Source organism: Agelaius tricolor, unplaced genomic scaffold (genome assembly GCF_023055355.1).
Source record: "Agelaius tricolor isolate 1412-34295 unplaced genomic scaffold, bAgeTri1.0.p SCAF_49, whole genome shotgun sequence".
Lineage (NCBI taxonomy): Eukaryota > Metazoa > Chordata > Aves > Passeriformes > Icteridae > Agelaius > Agelaius tricolor.
In genome coordinates, this window is record NW_027269309.1 from 1,423,189 (window position 1) to 1,438,649 (window position 15,461).

The 15,461-nt window shown below is 62.7% G+C and overlaps 1 protein-coding gene across 17 annotated transcripts in view; it reads left to right on the forward strand.

Annotated features, from left to right (window-relative positions):
- The window catches only part of EPB41L1 (erythrocyte membrane protein band 4.1 like 1), a 67,140-nt gene that overhangs the window by 31,560 nt on the left and 20,119 nt on the right, over positions 1 to 15,461 (forward strand). For 14 of the 17 annotated variants that reach the window (XM_071455448.1, XM_071455457.1, XM_071455458.1 and 11 more), the window contains exons 3-14: positions 8,135 to 8,325; positions 8,898 to 9,062; positions 9,785 to 9,889; positions 9,966 to 10,008; positions 10,693 to 10,768; positions 10,917 to 11,135; positions 11,227 to 11,314; positions 11,583 to 11,735; positions 12,431 to 12,528; positions 12,675 to 12,850; positions 13,419 to 13,567; positions 14,071 to 14,106. In XM_071455448.1, coding sequence (XP_071311549.1) covers positions 8,152 to 8,325; positions 8,898 to 9,062; positions 9,785 to 9,889; positions 9,966 to 10,008; positions 10,693 to 10,768; positions 10,917 to 11,135; positions 11,227 to 11,314; positions 11,583 to 11,735; positions 12,431 to 12,528; positions 12,675 to 12,850; positions 13,419 to 13,567; positions 14,071 to 14,106 — 1,482 coding nt within the window. In that variant the 5' untranslated portion in view covers positions 8,135 to 8,151. Of the gene's footprint in view, positions 1 to 2,339; positions 2,531 to 8,134; positions 8,326 to 8,897; positions 9,063 to 9,784; positions 9,890 to 9,965; positions 10,009 to 10,692; positions 10,769 to 10,916; positions 11,136 to 11,226; positions 11,315 to 11,582; positions 11,736 to 12,430; positions 12,529 to 12,674; positions 12,851 to 13,418; positions 13,568 to 14,070; positions 14,107 to 15,461 lie in introns of those variants that run through there. The other 3 variants (XM_071455453.1, XM_071455462.1, XM_071455451.1) reach the window with 2 other exon arrangements.

The window sequence follows — 15,461 nt, forward strand, 5'->3', positions numbered from 1 at the left end:
CTCTGCATCCCCCTCCAAAGTGCTGCCTGAGTTGGCCTGTGCCAGCCCAAGGGGTTCACTTGCCTCTCCTTAGAGTGGAAATGTGGGAGCTTGTCCATGGGGTGCCAAGAGGGGATGCAGGCAATGCCCTCTTGGCACCCTCTTGGGGCCAGGCTCTGCTCAGCGGTGCCCAGGGACAGCCCCGGGGGCCTCGGGCACAAAGTGACCCACAGGAGGGGCCCTCTGAGCTCAGGAGACACTTCTGCACTGGGAGGGTGGCCGAGCACTGCCGCAGGTGCCCGGGGAGCTGGGGGAGTCTCCATCCCTGCAGAGACTCAAAAGCCACCTGGACACATCCTGGGCAGCCGGCTCTGGGTGGCCCTGATGGAGCAGGGGCTGGGCCAGGTGACCTCCAGAGGTGCCTCCAGCCTCCCCCAGCCCCACATCCACTTCTAGAGCACCTGGGCAGTGTGCAGGGGCTCAGCAGGGCAAGTGGCACAGTGGCACATTGCTCCTCCCTGGGCACAGTGACGGTGCTGATGCCACAAGGTCCAAGTGCCAGCAGGACCCCTTTGGAACCTGTAGGTGTTCAGGTCTCCCCAGTCCTTGTGCACCCTGGGGGTCTCACCAGTCATGGAACCACTGAGGCTGGAAAGGAATTCTGTGTGTCGAGTCCAACCCTCATCCCTGCACTGTCAAGGCCACCCCTCACACATGTCCCCAAATCTGAATGTCCTTTAAATTCCCCCAGGGACGGACACTCCACCACTGCCCTGGGAAGCCTGTGCCAGTGCCAGACCACCCTTTCCAAGATTCTTTGGAGCCCAGAGGAGTTTCCACAGGCCCCTCTGCAGTTACTGGGTAGTGGATGCAGTGGGTCCCTTCCAGCCTGGCCTGAGCCCCTTTCTCTGGGTCCATCATTGCTTCCTGCCAGGGATGGAGGGAAGGTCCTTCCTGTCCCTGTTTTCCCCAGGATACCTGATGGAGCCACCAGGGACTCTGTTCAGTTGTGGGTGACACCAGCCCTGACCAGTGCTGAGCAGCCAAGAACTGGTCACCCCAGCCCCAAGCCCAGTGGCTGCACCCTCCTGGAGAGTTGGGAAGGGGAGTTTCGGGGCTGGCAGTGCCATCGGGGGTGCTGAGGCTGCCTTGGCACAGTGGGTGCTCCCAGGGGGGCTGCAGGGTCTGGGGGAGCTGCAAGCCCCACTGCAGGCCTGCCTGAATTGTGGGGATTGCACTGCTGAGGTTTGGATTAGAGTGCAGACCAGGCAAGGATTCTGGAGTATGAGTTTGCTGGGACCTGTGGGATTCCTGGCTCTCCCTGGCTGCAGGCAGCTGTGTTTGAGAATGGGACCCTTGGGCTGTCCCAGTTCAGTGGCTCAGGAGTCCCTGTGAAGGTGCCCAGCCTCAGGGAGGGCTCAGCGAGGGCTATGGGGGCTGGGACCCTTCCCTGCCCATCTGCTTCCCCCAGGGCTGATGTTCTTGACTGGGGGAACAGTCCATGAGCATCCCAGCCCACGGGTGCCACTTGGGGAGCTGGTGCTGGTGAGCAGCTGGGCAGGCTGGGGTTCTCCTTCTGCATCCAGCGTGGTCACCCACACAGTGAGTGCCTGTGCCCCCACAGCCAGAGCCAGACCAGGGGTCTCCTAGCAAGTCCCCAGACTTGTGCTTTGTCCCCTTGTGTTCCTGCTTGCTCGGCATGCCCAGGGCTCCCCTCAGCGTGTGCCCAAACTGACGGGTCCTGCCCGGGCACCGCTGCTCCCAGCAGGATGCCCACACCTGGCCAGGGGCCCCCATCCCCTGCCTGCCCCCCGGGACCCCGCCGTGTCCCTGCCTGTGCTCTGGCTGTCCCCGCTGCCAGCAGGAGCTGTCCCTCTGCCCGCCGGGGTCGGTGCTGGGCTGCAGGGAGCCCCTGCAGAGAGTCCGTGCCGTGTTTGCTCCGCGGGGCTGTCCCTGCAGGGAGGGGCAGGGACGCGTGCCCTGGGCACAGGGATGTGCCGGCTGTCACGCTCGGCCCTTCACCCTGCGCAGGGCCGGTGAAAGAGCCTCTGTCCAGCCGCCGCTGCTGGGCCAGGCTCGGCCCCGCCTGGCTGTGGATGGCAGCGCAGGGTTTGCTGCCCCGGGCCCCATGGCAGGGCTGGGGAGGGCAGGACCGTGCCAGGTTACCTTGGCATGGAGATGAGCAGCCGAGCTCTCCTGCCCCGCCGGGCGTGCGCAGGGAAGATCCCGGCGGGAGTGCCCGGCCCGGGATGAGTCAGGGGTTTGCGGGGCCGGGGGCGATGGGGGCGGCACCGGCACCCGGGGGACACGCCCGGGAGGGCAGCCCCGCTCCCAGCTCCCATCCCATCCCATCCCGTGCCGGCTGCGGCAGCAGTGCACATCCATCCATCCTTCCATCCTTCCTTCCATCCGTCACCGCGCGGGGCGTGGGAAGAGGCGGCTCTGCAGAAGGCGCTGCCTCGGCCGCAGCGCCAGCCCGGCGGGATGAGCCGAGCCGGGCTGAGCCGAGCCGGGCTGAGCCGCGCCGGAGCCATGGGCAGCTGGCACCCAGGTAGGGCCCCCCGGGGCACTGCGCGATGCTCGGCCCCGCTGCTGCTGCCGCTGCCGCCCCGGGTTCAGCCAGCGGCGGCTGCCTGGGGAGCGCTGGGGAGGATGGGGAGGATGCGGCTCCTGGAGCCCGGGGGCGGTGGGGGCGCTTTGACTTGATCTTAGAGGTCTTTCCCAAACTTGGTTCTAGGATTCTATGACGGGGCACCTTTAAAGCTCGGGACACTGCAGATCTCTGCCCCTGCCAGTCCCCCGTGAGGAGATCAGGGTTCAGTCTCCAGGAGCAGGGGATCCCCAGTGTTTCTGATCCCCCCCTTCACCACAAACAGCTCATATGATCCTCTGGCCCTGCTGCAGAGCAGCACAGGAGAACTCTCAGGCTGCACTGCGGAGTTGTTTGGGGATTTGCGAGTCCCGTGCCAGGGGGGTGAGGTCCCAGGGGTAGCACTAGGGCCTGGGGGTGGCACTGGGGCTCAGGGTGCTGTGTGCTGTCGGGGCTTTGGGGCTGCTTTCCTTGTTTGCTGTTTCCATGGAGGATTCCCAGGATTCCCCGCCGGGCTCCCTCAGGTTTGCAGGATGGCTGCAAGGCACTGCCTGTGCCCCTGTGCCCCTGTGCCCAGCTCAGCCCTGCCCGGTTAGGGTGCTGGGTGCCACAGCCCCGGGGAGCATCTCTGTTCTGCCTGGGGCTGGCAGGTGCCTGGCCCCTGCCCCGTGCCCTGCAGCCACTGCCACCCCCGCAGGGTACCCCCATGTCCGTGTGTCTCTGTGGCAGCATCTGTCCCCAGTGTGACCCCACAATGTGATGGGGCTTTGCTGCCACCATCAGCCCCACTCGGCAGGGGTGGGGGAGGAGGTCACTGGGTTGTCACCCACCCCTGTGCTCCCCACCCGAGCTGGAGCCCCGTTTGGGCACTCAGCAGGGGCTGCTGCCTGCCTGGGACCGAGGGGCTCCGGAGGTGAAGCCTCGCGGATGGGCAGAGCCTCCGCAGGGAGCGAGGGGCGTTAGGGGCAGCCCGGGAGCAAAGGGGGATGCTCAGCCCTGGAGAGCAGCGCGGGAGCTGGGAGTGACTGGGCAGGGAGGGGGAGCAGCCTGCAGGGAGGGGAAGGGAAGGCTCTGCCAGAGGAGCGCTGCAGCGGCTGGAGCTGGGAGATGCTGGGAAAGTGCTGGGGCAAAGCAGCTGGGAAATCCACACTCCAGCTTGAAGGGGAAGGAGGAGGAAAACACCAAGGGGAGGAGGAGCAGGCAGGGAGATGATGGGAGGAGATTCCAGGCATGACAAGCAGGTCTGCCTGTGATCCTGCTGAGGCTTCCTTTGCAGTCACCGTTCCCACGTGCCTGTTCCGGTAGCCTGGAGCTCCATCCGGCTCCAGCCCTGTCCCCTGAGGGAGCATCCCCCGGCCCTGGGCTCCAGCTGCAGCTGCATCGAGCCAGCCCTTGATGGAAACTGGCTTTGTGCTGAAAACTCGCCCTTGCTGAAAACCAGGCATGGTGCACCAGGGCCTGTGGGTGCCAGGAGGAGCCCTTTGGCCACTGCCTGCACAGGGCAGGCTCTGGGGGTTTGTGCCCACTGCCTCCAACAGCCTCAGCACGGCATTTGCTCCAGTGGGACAGGCATGGGCAAGGCTGAGTGCTGGGAGGGCTGGTGCCCACAGGGGTGAGGCCCTGCTTCTGCTGTAGGAAGTATTTAGGAAGAAATAACTTTAGAACTCCATCGAGTTCACTGTAGTTGTGTAACCTCTTTTACAGGTTAGTAACAGCAGATATTTCAGTGGAATTGTCCCTTTGGCACCACTCTGGGACCTGTGTCCTTTCTGAACCCATGGCCTCCACTCTGGGGTCTCTGCTGGGACAGCAGGAGCTGAGTTTGCACAGGGAAGGTGCTTGGGATGGGCAGGGCTCCATGGCTGCTGCTCCCTGTCTGTGCTGTGCTGCCCTCTCCCATCAGGGACAGCTCCTGCCCATGGCACAGAGTTGCTCCCAGGGCAACATCTCCCTCTGCAGTTCTTGAGGGCCATGGGGAGGCCATGGGATAAAAGAGGGACAGGGGGCTGGGACAGGTTTCACCATGAGTGTGCTCAGGTCCCTGCAGAGCCTGCAGGTGCCCCCAGGGTGCTGAGCACCCCCAGATGGGCACAGAGGGTGCTGCTGCTCATGTGAGCCTTGGTGTCCCTCTCCCACAGCCCTGGGTGCAGGTGAGTGCAGGTGCCCAGGCTGCCATGGAGGGTGGCAGTGTCCCCCAGCAGGTGCCACTGTCCCCAGGGGCTTGGTGCTGCCAGGCTGGGGCTGACCCTGGGCTGCAGCAGCACTGGGGTGAGTGGCAGTGCTGGAGGAGCCCCAGCCTTCCCACTCAGCCCCAGGGTGGGCTGGGAACAGCTCCTGAATGCAGCCCTTGTGGCTGTGCCCGGGAGCGTGGCAGTGCCAGCGTGGTCCCTCCGTCAGGGCTGTGCAGCTGCAGGGCTCAGCTGCAGCGGGGCCGTGCCTGCAGCCACTGCCCCTGCCAGCCCTGGCTCCCTCTAACAGCTCCAGGCCCCCAGCAATGACCCTGTGTAGGAGCAGAGCCTCCCCAGCACGGCTGCAAGGCCAGAGACTGAGGGATTCCCTGCCTGGGAGCAAGGACATGGTCCCTGGGGATTTGCAAGGCTCCCTTAGCAGAGCTCCCTGGCACTGCTGTGCCATGCTCTCACTGGCTTCAGCTGGAAGGCAGTCCCTGGGATCAGGTTCCTGGTGCACCATCAGAAGATGGGAACTGGAGCTCAAGGTGCAGAAGTGAGATGGGATGAATTCAAAGCTTACTACACTTAAAAAACCCCTCATTTCCTCCAGGGATCACTGCAGGGGAAAAGTAGTTTGGAAGAAAGTTTAGAAACGTCAAGTGAAAAACTCAGCATGTATTTGGCCCAAAGTGATGCGTTGTCATTTTAGAGATTTGTGTTGATTAAAAATTCACACACTGAGATCCAAGCAGAAGTGTTTGGGCATGATCCACACAGGGACCAGGGCTTGGAGCGAGCAACTGCTTGAATTTGCAGTGGAAAAAAGCAGCTCTGTTTCCTCTGTGAAAAAAACAAACCAGCAGTGACCTCTGGAAGCTCCTGGTGGCCTTGGCCGAGCGGTGGGGTCTGTCAGGAGGAGCTGATGCTGCTCAGGGCAGGCTGTCTGGCCTGTCATGGCCAGGAGAACATGGCTGTGGCACAAGGGGGTGACATCCTGGGATCTGGCTGTGAGCTGAGGCCCCTTGGTGAGCACCCAGCAGCGCAGGCACGGGAGGGGAACGTTCCCGGGATCTCCTGGCTGCGAATCCGGCGGAAGGCGTAGGCTTGACTCCCTGTCTTCTCCATCACCTCCTCTCCGTTCCCTCCACCCCCAGAGCCAGTTTTAGTCATTTTCCTGGGAAGGTTTCACATCTTCCCACGGCTGAGGACACCTGAAGGGCAGCAGTGGGACAGGAGCTGTGGTGTGGGATGGGTTTCTTTGTGAGTCTCAGTGACACTGAGCTGAGCCTGAGCTGTGCAGTGGATCCAGATCTACCAGGGATGGGGCACCCAGAGGGTCCTGGGCAGGCTGGAGGAGCTCAGGTGAACCTCATGGAGCTCAGCCAGGCCAAGGGCAAGGTCCTGCACCTGGGTCAGGGCAGCACCAGCACAGGCTGGGGCTGGCTGGGTGGGGAGCAGCCCTGGGAGAAGGACTTGGGGGTGCTGCTGGTGACAAACTGGATGTGACCTGGCCATGGGCACTGGCAGCCCAGAAACCAACCCTGCCCTGGGCTGATCCCACAGCGTGGGCAGAGGTGAGGGGGGAATTCTGCCTCTCTGCCCACCCAGGTGAGACCCCACCTGCAGAGCTGCCCCAGCCCTGGGGACCCAACATCAGCAGGATGTGGAGCTGCTGCAGTGAGTCCAGAGAGGCCACAGAGATGCTCCAAGGGCTGGAGCCCCTCTGCTCTGGGACAGGCTGGAAGAGCTGAGGGTGCTCACATGGAGGAGAGGAGGCTCCAGGGCAACCTTGGAGCTCCTTCCAGTGCCTAAAGGGGCTCCAGGAGAGCTGGAGAGGGACTGGGGACATGGGATGGAGGGACAGGACAAGGGGGAATGGCTTCCCACTGCCAGAGGGCAGAGTTAGGTGGGATACTGGGGAGAAGATTTTCCCTGTGAGGGTGCCGAGGCCCTGGCACAGGGTGCCCAGAGCAGCTGTGGCTGCCCCTGGATCTCTGGAAGTGTCCAAGGCCAGGTTGGGCAGGGTTTGGAACACCCTGGGATAGTGGAAGGTCTCCCTGCCCAGGGCAGGGTTTGGAATTGGAACAGGATCTGCAGGCATTACTCAGGGCTGCTGGTGTGGCTGCTCTGTGGGCAGGGGGGGTGATGTGACCACTGGGTCACAGATGCTCCAACTGAACCACCTTGTGCAGCCACAGCCCTTGGACTCAGGTGGGGATGATCCCAGCAGGTGCTGCACAGCTGGACATGGCCTGGTGGGGAGCTGGCAGGGCCTGAGCAGCCTGAGTGGAGAGTGGGTGATAGTCCAAAGGGTGCTCAATGACCTGTGGAGTGTGGACCCTCCCAGGACACCTTGCTAGCCCATGCTCTGTTGGCATAAAATGTTTCAAAACCATAAAGGTTCCAAAAACACACTGCTGAGCATCCTGGCATGGAAAGTGCCTTCCCCTTCCTGTTCCTGGCCCTGGGTTTGTTTTTCAGGCAGCTGGGGTTGGAGGCAGGAATCCACAGGGTCCCAGGCTGGCCGTGGGAACCCAGCGTGCTGCTGCTGCTGCTGGGGTGGCCGGCGGGGAGCAAAGCAGCCAGCCCGGATGCGAGCTGTGCACTGTCCGTGTCTGCCATTTCCTGTGTCACTGCAGCCCTTCCCTGACTCACAGCCTGCCTTTGCCTCCCACTCCTAGAAAACAGCGAGGGAAGGTTCCAGCCGGTGCAGGGGTGTGGGAGCAGGGGGTCAGAGCAGCTCTGCACGACCAGATGCATTCCTGTCCATGGTGGGTCCCTGTCACTGATGTCCCTCCCCACTGCTGGCTCTTGTCCTCCAGCTCAGAGTTTGAAATCCTGGTGTCCTGTGCTGCTGCCACCAGCCCTTTGGAAAGCCAGCACTTGGCACAGACAGGGATCTGGGCTCTGGCAGTGGATCTGTGCAAGGACAGGGATCTGGGATCTGGCAGTGGATTTGTGCAAGGACAGGGATCTGGGATCTGGCAGTGGATCTGTGCAGGGACAGGGATCTGGGATCTGGCTGTGGATCTGTGCATGGACAGGGATTGATTGGGCTCTGGCAGTGGATCTGAGTGGACAGGGATCTGGGATCTGGCAGTGGATCTGTGCATGGACAGGGATCTGGGATCTGGCAGTGGATCTGTGCAGGGACAGGGATCTGGGATCTGGCAGTGGATCTGTGCAGGGACAGGGATTATTGGGCTCTGGCAGTGGATCTGTGCAGGGACAGGGATTATTGGGCTCTGGCAGCGGATCCGTGTGAGGCAGAGATGGGCACATCCCAAGCCTGTCCCAGCCTCCCCCGAGCAGCCAGGGCATCCCAGCCGGCTGCCCGGGCAGCATCCCCCAGCCCCGGGTGACACCTACTGTCTCTCTCCGGTGGCGGTGACAGCGCGGTGACCGGCGGTCATGACAACGGAGACAGGCCCGGGCTCTGAGGTGAGGAACGCGCAGGAGGACGCTCCGCAGCAGCAGCTGGAGGCGGCCGCCCAGGGCCCCACGGCCGCGCCCAGCCCCGCCGGCCGCGACACCGACCCCAATGAGAAGCTCGGGGCACAGCCGGACACCCGAAACATGGAGCCGGTGAGTGGGTGTCGGCCGGGGAACGTGAGAAGGGACGGGCAGGAGCAGCACGGGAGAGGCCGTGGCACCGCTCGCTGCTGGCCGTGGTGCCGTGAGGCGGGCCCGGCCCTTGGGGGCAGCCCCAGAGGAGCCCCTGAGGCGGGGCCGGCCGGGCTGTGCCGCTGCCCCCGCTGCCCGCACGGCTCCTGCAGGCAGGACGGGCCGCGGGTGATGGTGAGGCCGATGGTGTGCCAGCGCTGGGAACGGCCCTGCTGGCCCGCCATGGCTGTGGGCAGCGGTGCCGTGTCCCCACTGAGCTCCCCGGGCCTGGCTGCAGCCGCTGTTGGCTGTGGGGCTGTGGGGAGCGGAGCTGCTGCCCTGGTGGTTGGCCAGGGAGATTTGGGTGCCGAACTGACCCCCGGTGTCCGTTTTCCAGGAGCTGGGCTATGCTGGCAGTGTGGGTTGGTGGAACTGGCCTTGGCTGGGCACTGTCCATCAGCAGCTGCCCCACTCTGCTGTGCAGAGCCTTCCCCCTCTGCCCGTGTGTCCCTCGGCAGGGCTGCCAGGTCACCCTCTGTGTGTCCCTGCTCCAGGGCACAGACATGGAGGACAAGGACTACAGCGAGACCGACGGGCTCTCTGACAAAACAACTCCCAGCAAGACCCAGAAGTCACCCCAGAAAACCACCAAGAAAGTGAAGAGTGCCCTGTGCAGGGTGACCCTGCTCGATGCATCCGAATATGAGTGCGAGGTGGAGGTGAGTCCCAGATTTGGGGGCCTGTGCGGGCACCAAGGAGGGGACACTGCTGGGACCCTGCCCAGTCCAGAGAGTCCTGAAGGACAGGACTCTTCCTAGGACAGCTTTGTAGTACCTCTATCCTAGGGAAAAACACATACAGAAATAGCCATTTAAGTTGAAATTTCAAAATTAGTTAAAAGTCTGGAAAGAAAGACCCTTGCAGGGGATATCAGCCCAGTGAAACCAAATTTGGTAGCTACTCATAAGAGAAAACAGTGTCTAAGTCAGAAGCTTAATGGCTGGGGATAGAGCTCTGCCTGGCAGTTCAGGCACCTGGCAGTGGCTGCAGGATGGGACAGCAGGGACACACACCTGACAGTGGCTGCAGGATGGGACAGGGGGGACACACACCTGGCAGTGGCTGCACCAAGGGTGCTCTCCATCACTCCACATGCTCCTGGCTCCTGGTGGCTCTTGTTATGCAGAGCTTGGGGATCCAGCCACCACTGCCACCAGGAGCCCATCCCTGCAGCCCTGGGATGTCCCCACAGTGGTGCCCCATCTCTGCAGCCCTGGGACAGCCTTTGGCACCGCTTTAGGGACACACAGGTGATCCTGGGGCTGCGAGGCTGGGATGTGCTGGAGCCCATGCTGGGTGAGAGGATGTTCTGATGGTCACCTGGAAGGTGTCCAGGAGTCCAAGGGACCAGCTGACATCAGCCTGTCCATGTCTCTGACAGAAACACGCCCGAGGCCAGGTGCTCTTTGACATGGTGTGCGAGCACCTCAACCTCCTGGAGAAGGACTACTTTGGCCTCACCTTCTGCGATTCAGACAGCCAGAAGGTGAGCATGGGAGGTCCCTCTGCAGCCCCCCCATCCAAGGTGGGGACCCCCCTGACCTGCTGTCTCCTCTTTGCAGAACTGGCTGGACCCCTCCAAGGAGATCAAGAAGCAGATCCGCAGTAAGTGCCTGGGGAGGGTGCATCCTCCTCAGCCCTGGGGTGTCCCATGGGGCTCCTGGATGGCTCAGTGTGGCTGTCCTGTGGCAGGTCACCTCCCCTCCTGCCCTGGAGGGGACCTTTGGCAGCTGGCCTGGGTATCAGGGACACTGTTGCTCATTCAGCTGTTTGTTACCCACCTCTTTTCTACTCATGAGAGGCGAGGGGACAAAGGACTCTGTGCCATGGAGAGCTGTCTGACACTTGGTGCCACTCTGGGCACCACCTGCCCCGTGCAGAGGGGACAGGGATGGTGGGGAGAGTGGGGGTCATTGCTGGGACAGGTCCTGGGGTGCATTTGCCATGGTATTACCTTGGGATGGCAGAAGAGCTGTTGCCCAAGGTGTCACCTTCTGGGACACAGGAGGCTTTTGCTGGGACACTGAGCTTGTGGCTCCTGCAGTTGTGATGCTTTGCTGTCCCCAGCTCTCTGGGGAGGTTTCCCCAAAAGCAGGTAGTATCTGTTTTCCCCAAAAGCTGTGCTGGAGTCCCAAGGGCTGTGCCCCTGGCAGCCTCTAGAGCCCCCTTTTCCCTGCCCTGTGCAAGGCTTGGAGGGAGCAGCAGGATCCTCAGTGGACACACGGATGCTCCTGTGCCCTGTGTGCAGCCCCTTGGGTGCTGTCCTGAACTGCTCTCTCCCCTCCCCAGGCGGGCCCTGGAACTTTGCCTTCACTGTGAAGTTCTACCCTCCAGACCCTGCCCAGCTCACAGAGGACATCACCAGGTGAGGACAATGGACCTCCTTCCCAGGGAGTCCCAGCCTGGTGTGGGGTGCACAAGTCTCCTTCCTGGAGAGCCCCAGCCTGCCCTGGGGGGCACCAGATTGGTTCCTGGGTGCCCTGGCCCGCTCTGACCGCCTGCCCCTCCTGCAGATACTACCTGTGCCTGCAGCTCCGTGCCGATATCATCACGGGCCGCCTGCCCTGCTCCTTTGTCACCCACGCCCTGCTGGGCTCCTACGCCGTGCAGGCCGAGCTGGGGGACCACGACACCGAGGAGCACGTGGGCAACTACGTCAGCGAGCTGCGCTTCGCCCCCAACCAGACGCGGGAGCTGGAGGAGCGCATCATGGAGCTGCACAAGACCTACCGGTGAGCCCCGGCAGGGGACAGCACGGACAGGACAGCTGCCCCACAGCCCTGGGCTGCCCAGCCACGTGTCCCCCTCTGTGTCTCCCTGCAGGGGAATGACCCCCGGGGAAGCAGAGATCCATTTCCTGGAGAATGCCAAGAAGCTCTCCATGTATGGGGTGGACCTGCACCACGCTAAGGTACGGGGCTGGGGGCTGCCAGAGCGCTGCCCCTTCCCAGCCTGCTCCTGCCCACCTTCCTCCTGCAGGGAAGGCTCCTGGCATGGCTTTGGGTGGCACCAGAGAAGCTCCAGAGATCAGACTCCGCCAGCCTGGGGTTCACTGTTCACCCTGCCAGCCAGGCCTGCAGCACTCTGCAGGAGGGATGTGGCACTGCTGGCCAGGCTGGCTCTTGCCGAGCTGCTGACCTGTCCTCTTCTGTCCCCTCCTGTCCCCTTGTCTCCTCCAGGACTCAGAGGGCATCGACATCATGCTGGGCGTCTGTGCCAACGGCCTCCTCATCTACAGGGACCGGCTGCGCATCAACCGCTTCGCCTGGCCCAAGATCCTCAAGATTTCCTACAAGAGAAGCAACTTCTACATCAAGATCCGCCCGGGGGAGGTGGGTGCCAGGTGCTGGTGCAGCCCCTGGGTACCTGTCCTGAGGGATTGGAGCTGATGGTGAGGATTTCCTCACCTGGCTCTGGCCTCTGCTCCAAGGATCCCACATTTATGACCATACTGGCCAAGAGAGCACATTTCCTGTGGCATGGATTTTCTTTCGTGTTATCTTGTGACTTCTAACAGCTGAGGGACCCCAGGATTCCATTCCTGACAGACATCATGACCCTGCTGCTATAGGGAGCTTGCCCAGGAATGGGGGTTAAGGGCCATTTTTGTCACATCTTCACAAGGTTTTTTCATTCATTTTCAGACTTTATTTCCACTCATTTATGGTAGGAAAATGCATTTCTACCCACGTGTTCCAGCAGGCTGGAGGGCAAGGACAGCACACCTGGGAGTGATGCCCTCAGACCAAAACAGCTGTAAAAGCTTTTTGTTTCTTGAGGGAATTTCTCTTAAACCGAAAAGCCATTTACAGTTGAGGAAGGTGCTTAGGGCAGAGCTGTGGGGTGTATCACTCTGCTGGGTATGGTGCTGGGCATGGACCATCTCAGCATGAATTTGAATAAGATTTTTGAGGGTCTTTTGCACAGTCACAGCTCCTGCCAGGGGAACCTGAGGAGCTTGGCAAGGTCCTGGCGTGTCCCCCAGGGCAGGATGTGCCTGTAACAGCCTGTCTCTGTCTCCCCCAAGTACGAACAGTTTGAGAGCACCATTGGCTTCAAGCTGCCCAACCACCGCTCAGCCAAGAGGCTCTGGAAGGTCTGCATAGAGCATCACACCTTCTTCAGGTGAGGCACCTTCCCTAGACCTTCTCCAGGCCTCTTTCCCGGAGGCAGACACATTCCTGCTTCTGCTGCAGTGGGTGCACGTGGGAAGCAGTGCCAGGGGGCCTGGCTGGGGCTCGCTGACGCTGTCCCACCCCTGTGACCCCCAGGCTGGTGTCCCCAGAGCCACCCCCCAAGGGTTTCCTGGTGATGGGCTCCAAGTTTCGGTACAGCGGGCGCACGCAGGCGCAGACGCGCCAGGCCAGCGCCCTCATCGACCGCCCCGCGCCCTTCTTCGAGCGCTCCTCCAGCAAACGCTACACCATGTCCCGCAGCCTGGACGGAGGTACAGGGGACACGGGGACACTGCTGCTCTGGCACCAACAGGGGACGCTGCCCCGCCTCACTGGGCTGGCTCACAGCAGCATCAGGCTTCCTTCTGGAGGCTGTCCCCAGCCTCATCCGTGTGGCACAGGGGCTGTCCCCACCCCTAGGGGTAGCACAGTCTGTGCATGAACAGGGGGACACGGCAGGGCTGGGGTCGGGCAGCTCAGGGACACATCACTCCCTCCCCTGTGCCCTGGGACCCCTGGAATCACCTGACCCAGGTGTGAGCTGGCAGGGCTGGGTCTGGGGCAGGGTGGTAGGGCTGCAGTGACCCAGCTGGCAGAGCTGGCAGGGGCAGGAGCAGGGTGGCAGGGCTGGGGCAGGAGCAGGGCTAGGGCAGGAGCAGGGTGGCAGGGCTGGGGTAGGAGCAGGGCAGCAGGGCTGGGGCAGGAGCAGGGCAGCAGGGCTGGGGCAGGAGCAGGGTGGCAGGGCTGCAGTGACCCAGCAGGCAGAGCTGGCAGGGGCAGGGGGCTGGGGCAGGAGCAGGGCGGCAGGGCTGGGGTGACCCGTCTGTCCCCCGTGGGCAGAGTTCTCGCGCCCAGCCTCTGTCAGTGAGAACCACGACGCCGGGCCTGAGGGGGAGAAGCAGGATGAGGACGGTGAGTTTGGCAGCAGGAGACGCTCTGAGACGGAGGATGAGGAGGTGACCACCCCGACGAAGATCAAGGAGCTGAAGGTACAGCCGAGGTGGGCAGAAGAGGGTGGGGGTGGAGGGGTAGGCAGGCAGGGACTGGGCACAGGCAGCAGGGCTGGGCTGCAGGCAGGAAGGGTCACCTCAGGGCAGGGTCCCTGCAGCCCTGTGGGTGTCAGCTGTGCCCCAGGCTGGTGGGGCCCTGGGGATGTGGCTCTTGGCCCCACCAGTGGAAGCGGAGCTGTCACAGGGGTTCAGATTAACTTAGATTCCCCAGAGCCTTCCAGCTGGTCTCAAGGCTCATGTCCAGGCAGGGCTGGACCTGGGAGCAGCCCAGTTCTGGGACAGGGATGGGGACAGGCTGAGCACCTGCCTGGGCACAGCCCACCCCGTCCTGGCCTGGTCCCTGGACTGTCCCAGCCATTTCAGCCCCATGCTGGGAGGGAAGGGGGGGGGTCCCTACCAGCCTATCAACTTAACTGTGGTGTTTGTGAGAAGTGCCCTCAACTGACCCTGCTGGTTACTTTTAACCCTCTCTTTGCTGCCAGCCGGAGCACGAAACAACCCCCAGGCACAAGCAGGAGGTATTCTCTCTCTGGAGTATCTTAGTCCTCATTGGTGCATCATATTGTCCATCCTTCCCAAAACAAGTCCGTCTGTCACCCTATTTACTGGAATACAAGATGCACCGGGCCGGGGGTTGGGTGCTGGAGGAGCCCGAGGAACAGACAGCTGGGCATCAGCTGTGGCATCTTCTATCCCACTAAGTAAGGTGGTCCTGATCGTGCCTGTGAGCAAGAGCCCTCCCAAGGGCAGGAGAGGCCCTGGCCCATTGGGATGACTTGGCTTCTGCTCGTGTTCCTGACCCTGCCATGTCCTCACCTTGTGTCTCCTCTCCTGTGGAGCTGGTCCCATCCTCCTGCTGGCACCCGACCCATGCTCTGCTCCTGCCTGACCCAAACTGCCTCATCCCCCCTGCCCAGCTCTCCTGCAGCCCCCGGAGAGCTGGGCTGGGGCTCCCCAAGCACTGTGGCTGCCATCCCACCCCACAGGGGCCAAGAGGCTCTGAGCTGCCTGGGGGGGCCAGCACTCACACCAGCCCTGTGCCTGCCCACCCTGAGGGAGGCTGAGCAGAGAGAGAGGCTGAACCCTCCCTGCACAAATTGTGCCTGTGATGGCCCCATCAGGAACGATTCATCCTGGCCTCAAATCCAGGGGGGCTCCCCGGGGATTCCCCTCTGTAAGCAGAGATCCCAGCTGGAGCTGCCAATGGGAGCAAGCACTGCCAGGGGATGGGGCTGGCCACGCCGGCGGCACGCCCACGCTCCCCGTGCAGCCCCAGCGGGGGTGGGCACCGGCCCCGACCCCGCCCGCCTCATCGCTTGCCCACTGCATGTGCATGTGCTGCGCCCAGCCCAGAGGTGGGCACACCTGAGCCCCCCTCAGCTCGGGCATGCAGGGCCAGGGCGGGACTTTTCCTGAGCTCTGCTGAGCCCTCTGGTCTGGAAAATTCAGTGGGGTTTTTCCTGGGACTCTCATGGGTCTCTGCTCTGTTGCCGAGGAGGTGCTGGGGAGGTGTTTGGGGCCCTCCTTTTGAAGCTCAGGAGAGCTTTGGGTTTGGGTTGGAGGCAGAAGCCGGGTTCCTCCTGGTTTGCCCACCTCTGCGGCGGGACGAGGGGGCACCCCGGCGCCATGCCCTCCCCGAGCCACGCTCTGACACTGACCCCTCTCCCTGAGCACTCCGAGCTGTCCTCTCTCCACAGCAGATCAGAGCCACCCAACCCTGGGCTGATGCACAGGGATCCAGTCTTGGATCCATGCTGGACATCCCTGCCCAGCCCTGGACCTCCAGCCCTTTGTCAGAGCCTGCTCTGGGGGAGCTCTGCTGGAAATGCCTTTCTGAGACAGAGCCTGGGCTCCCTTTGTGCCTGGCACCAGC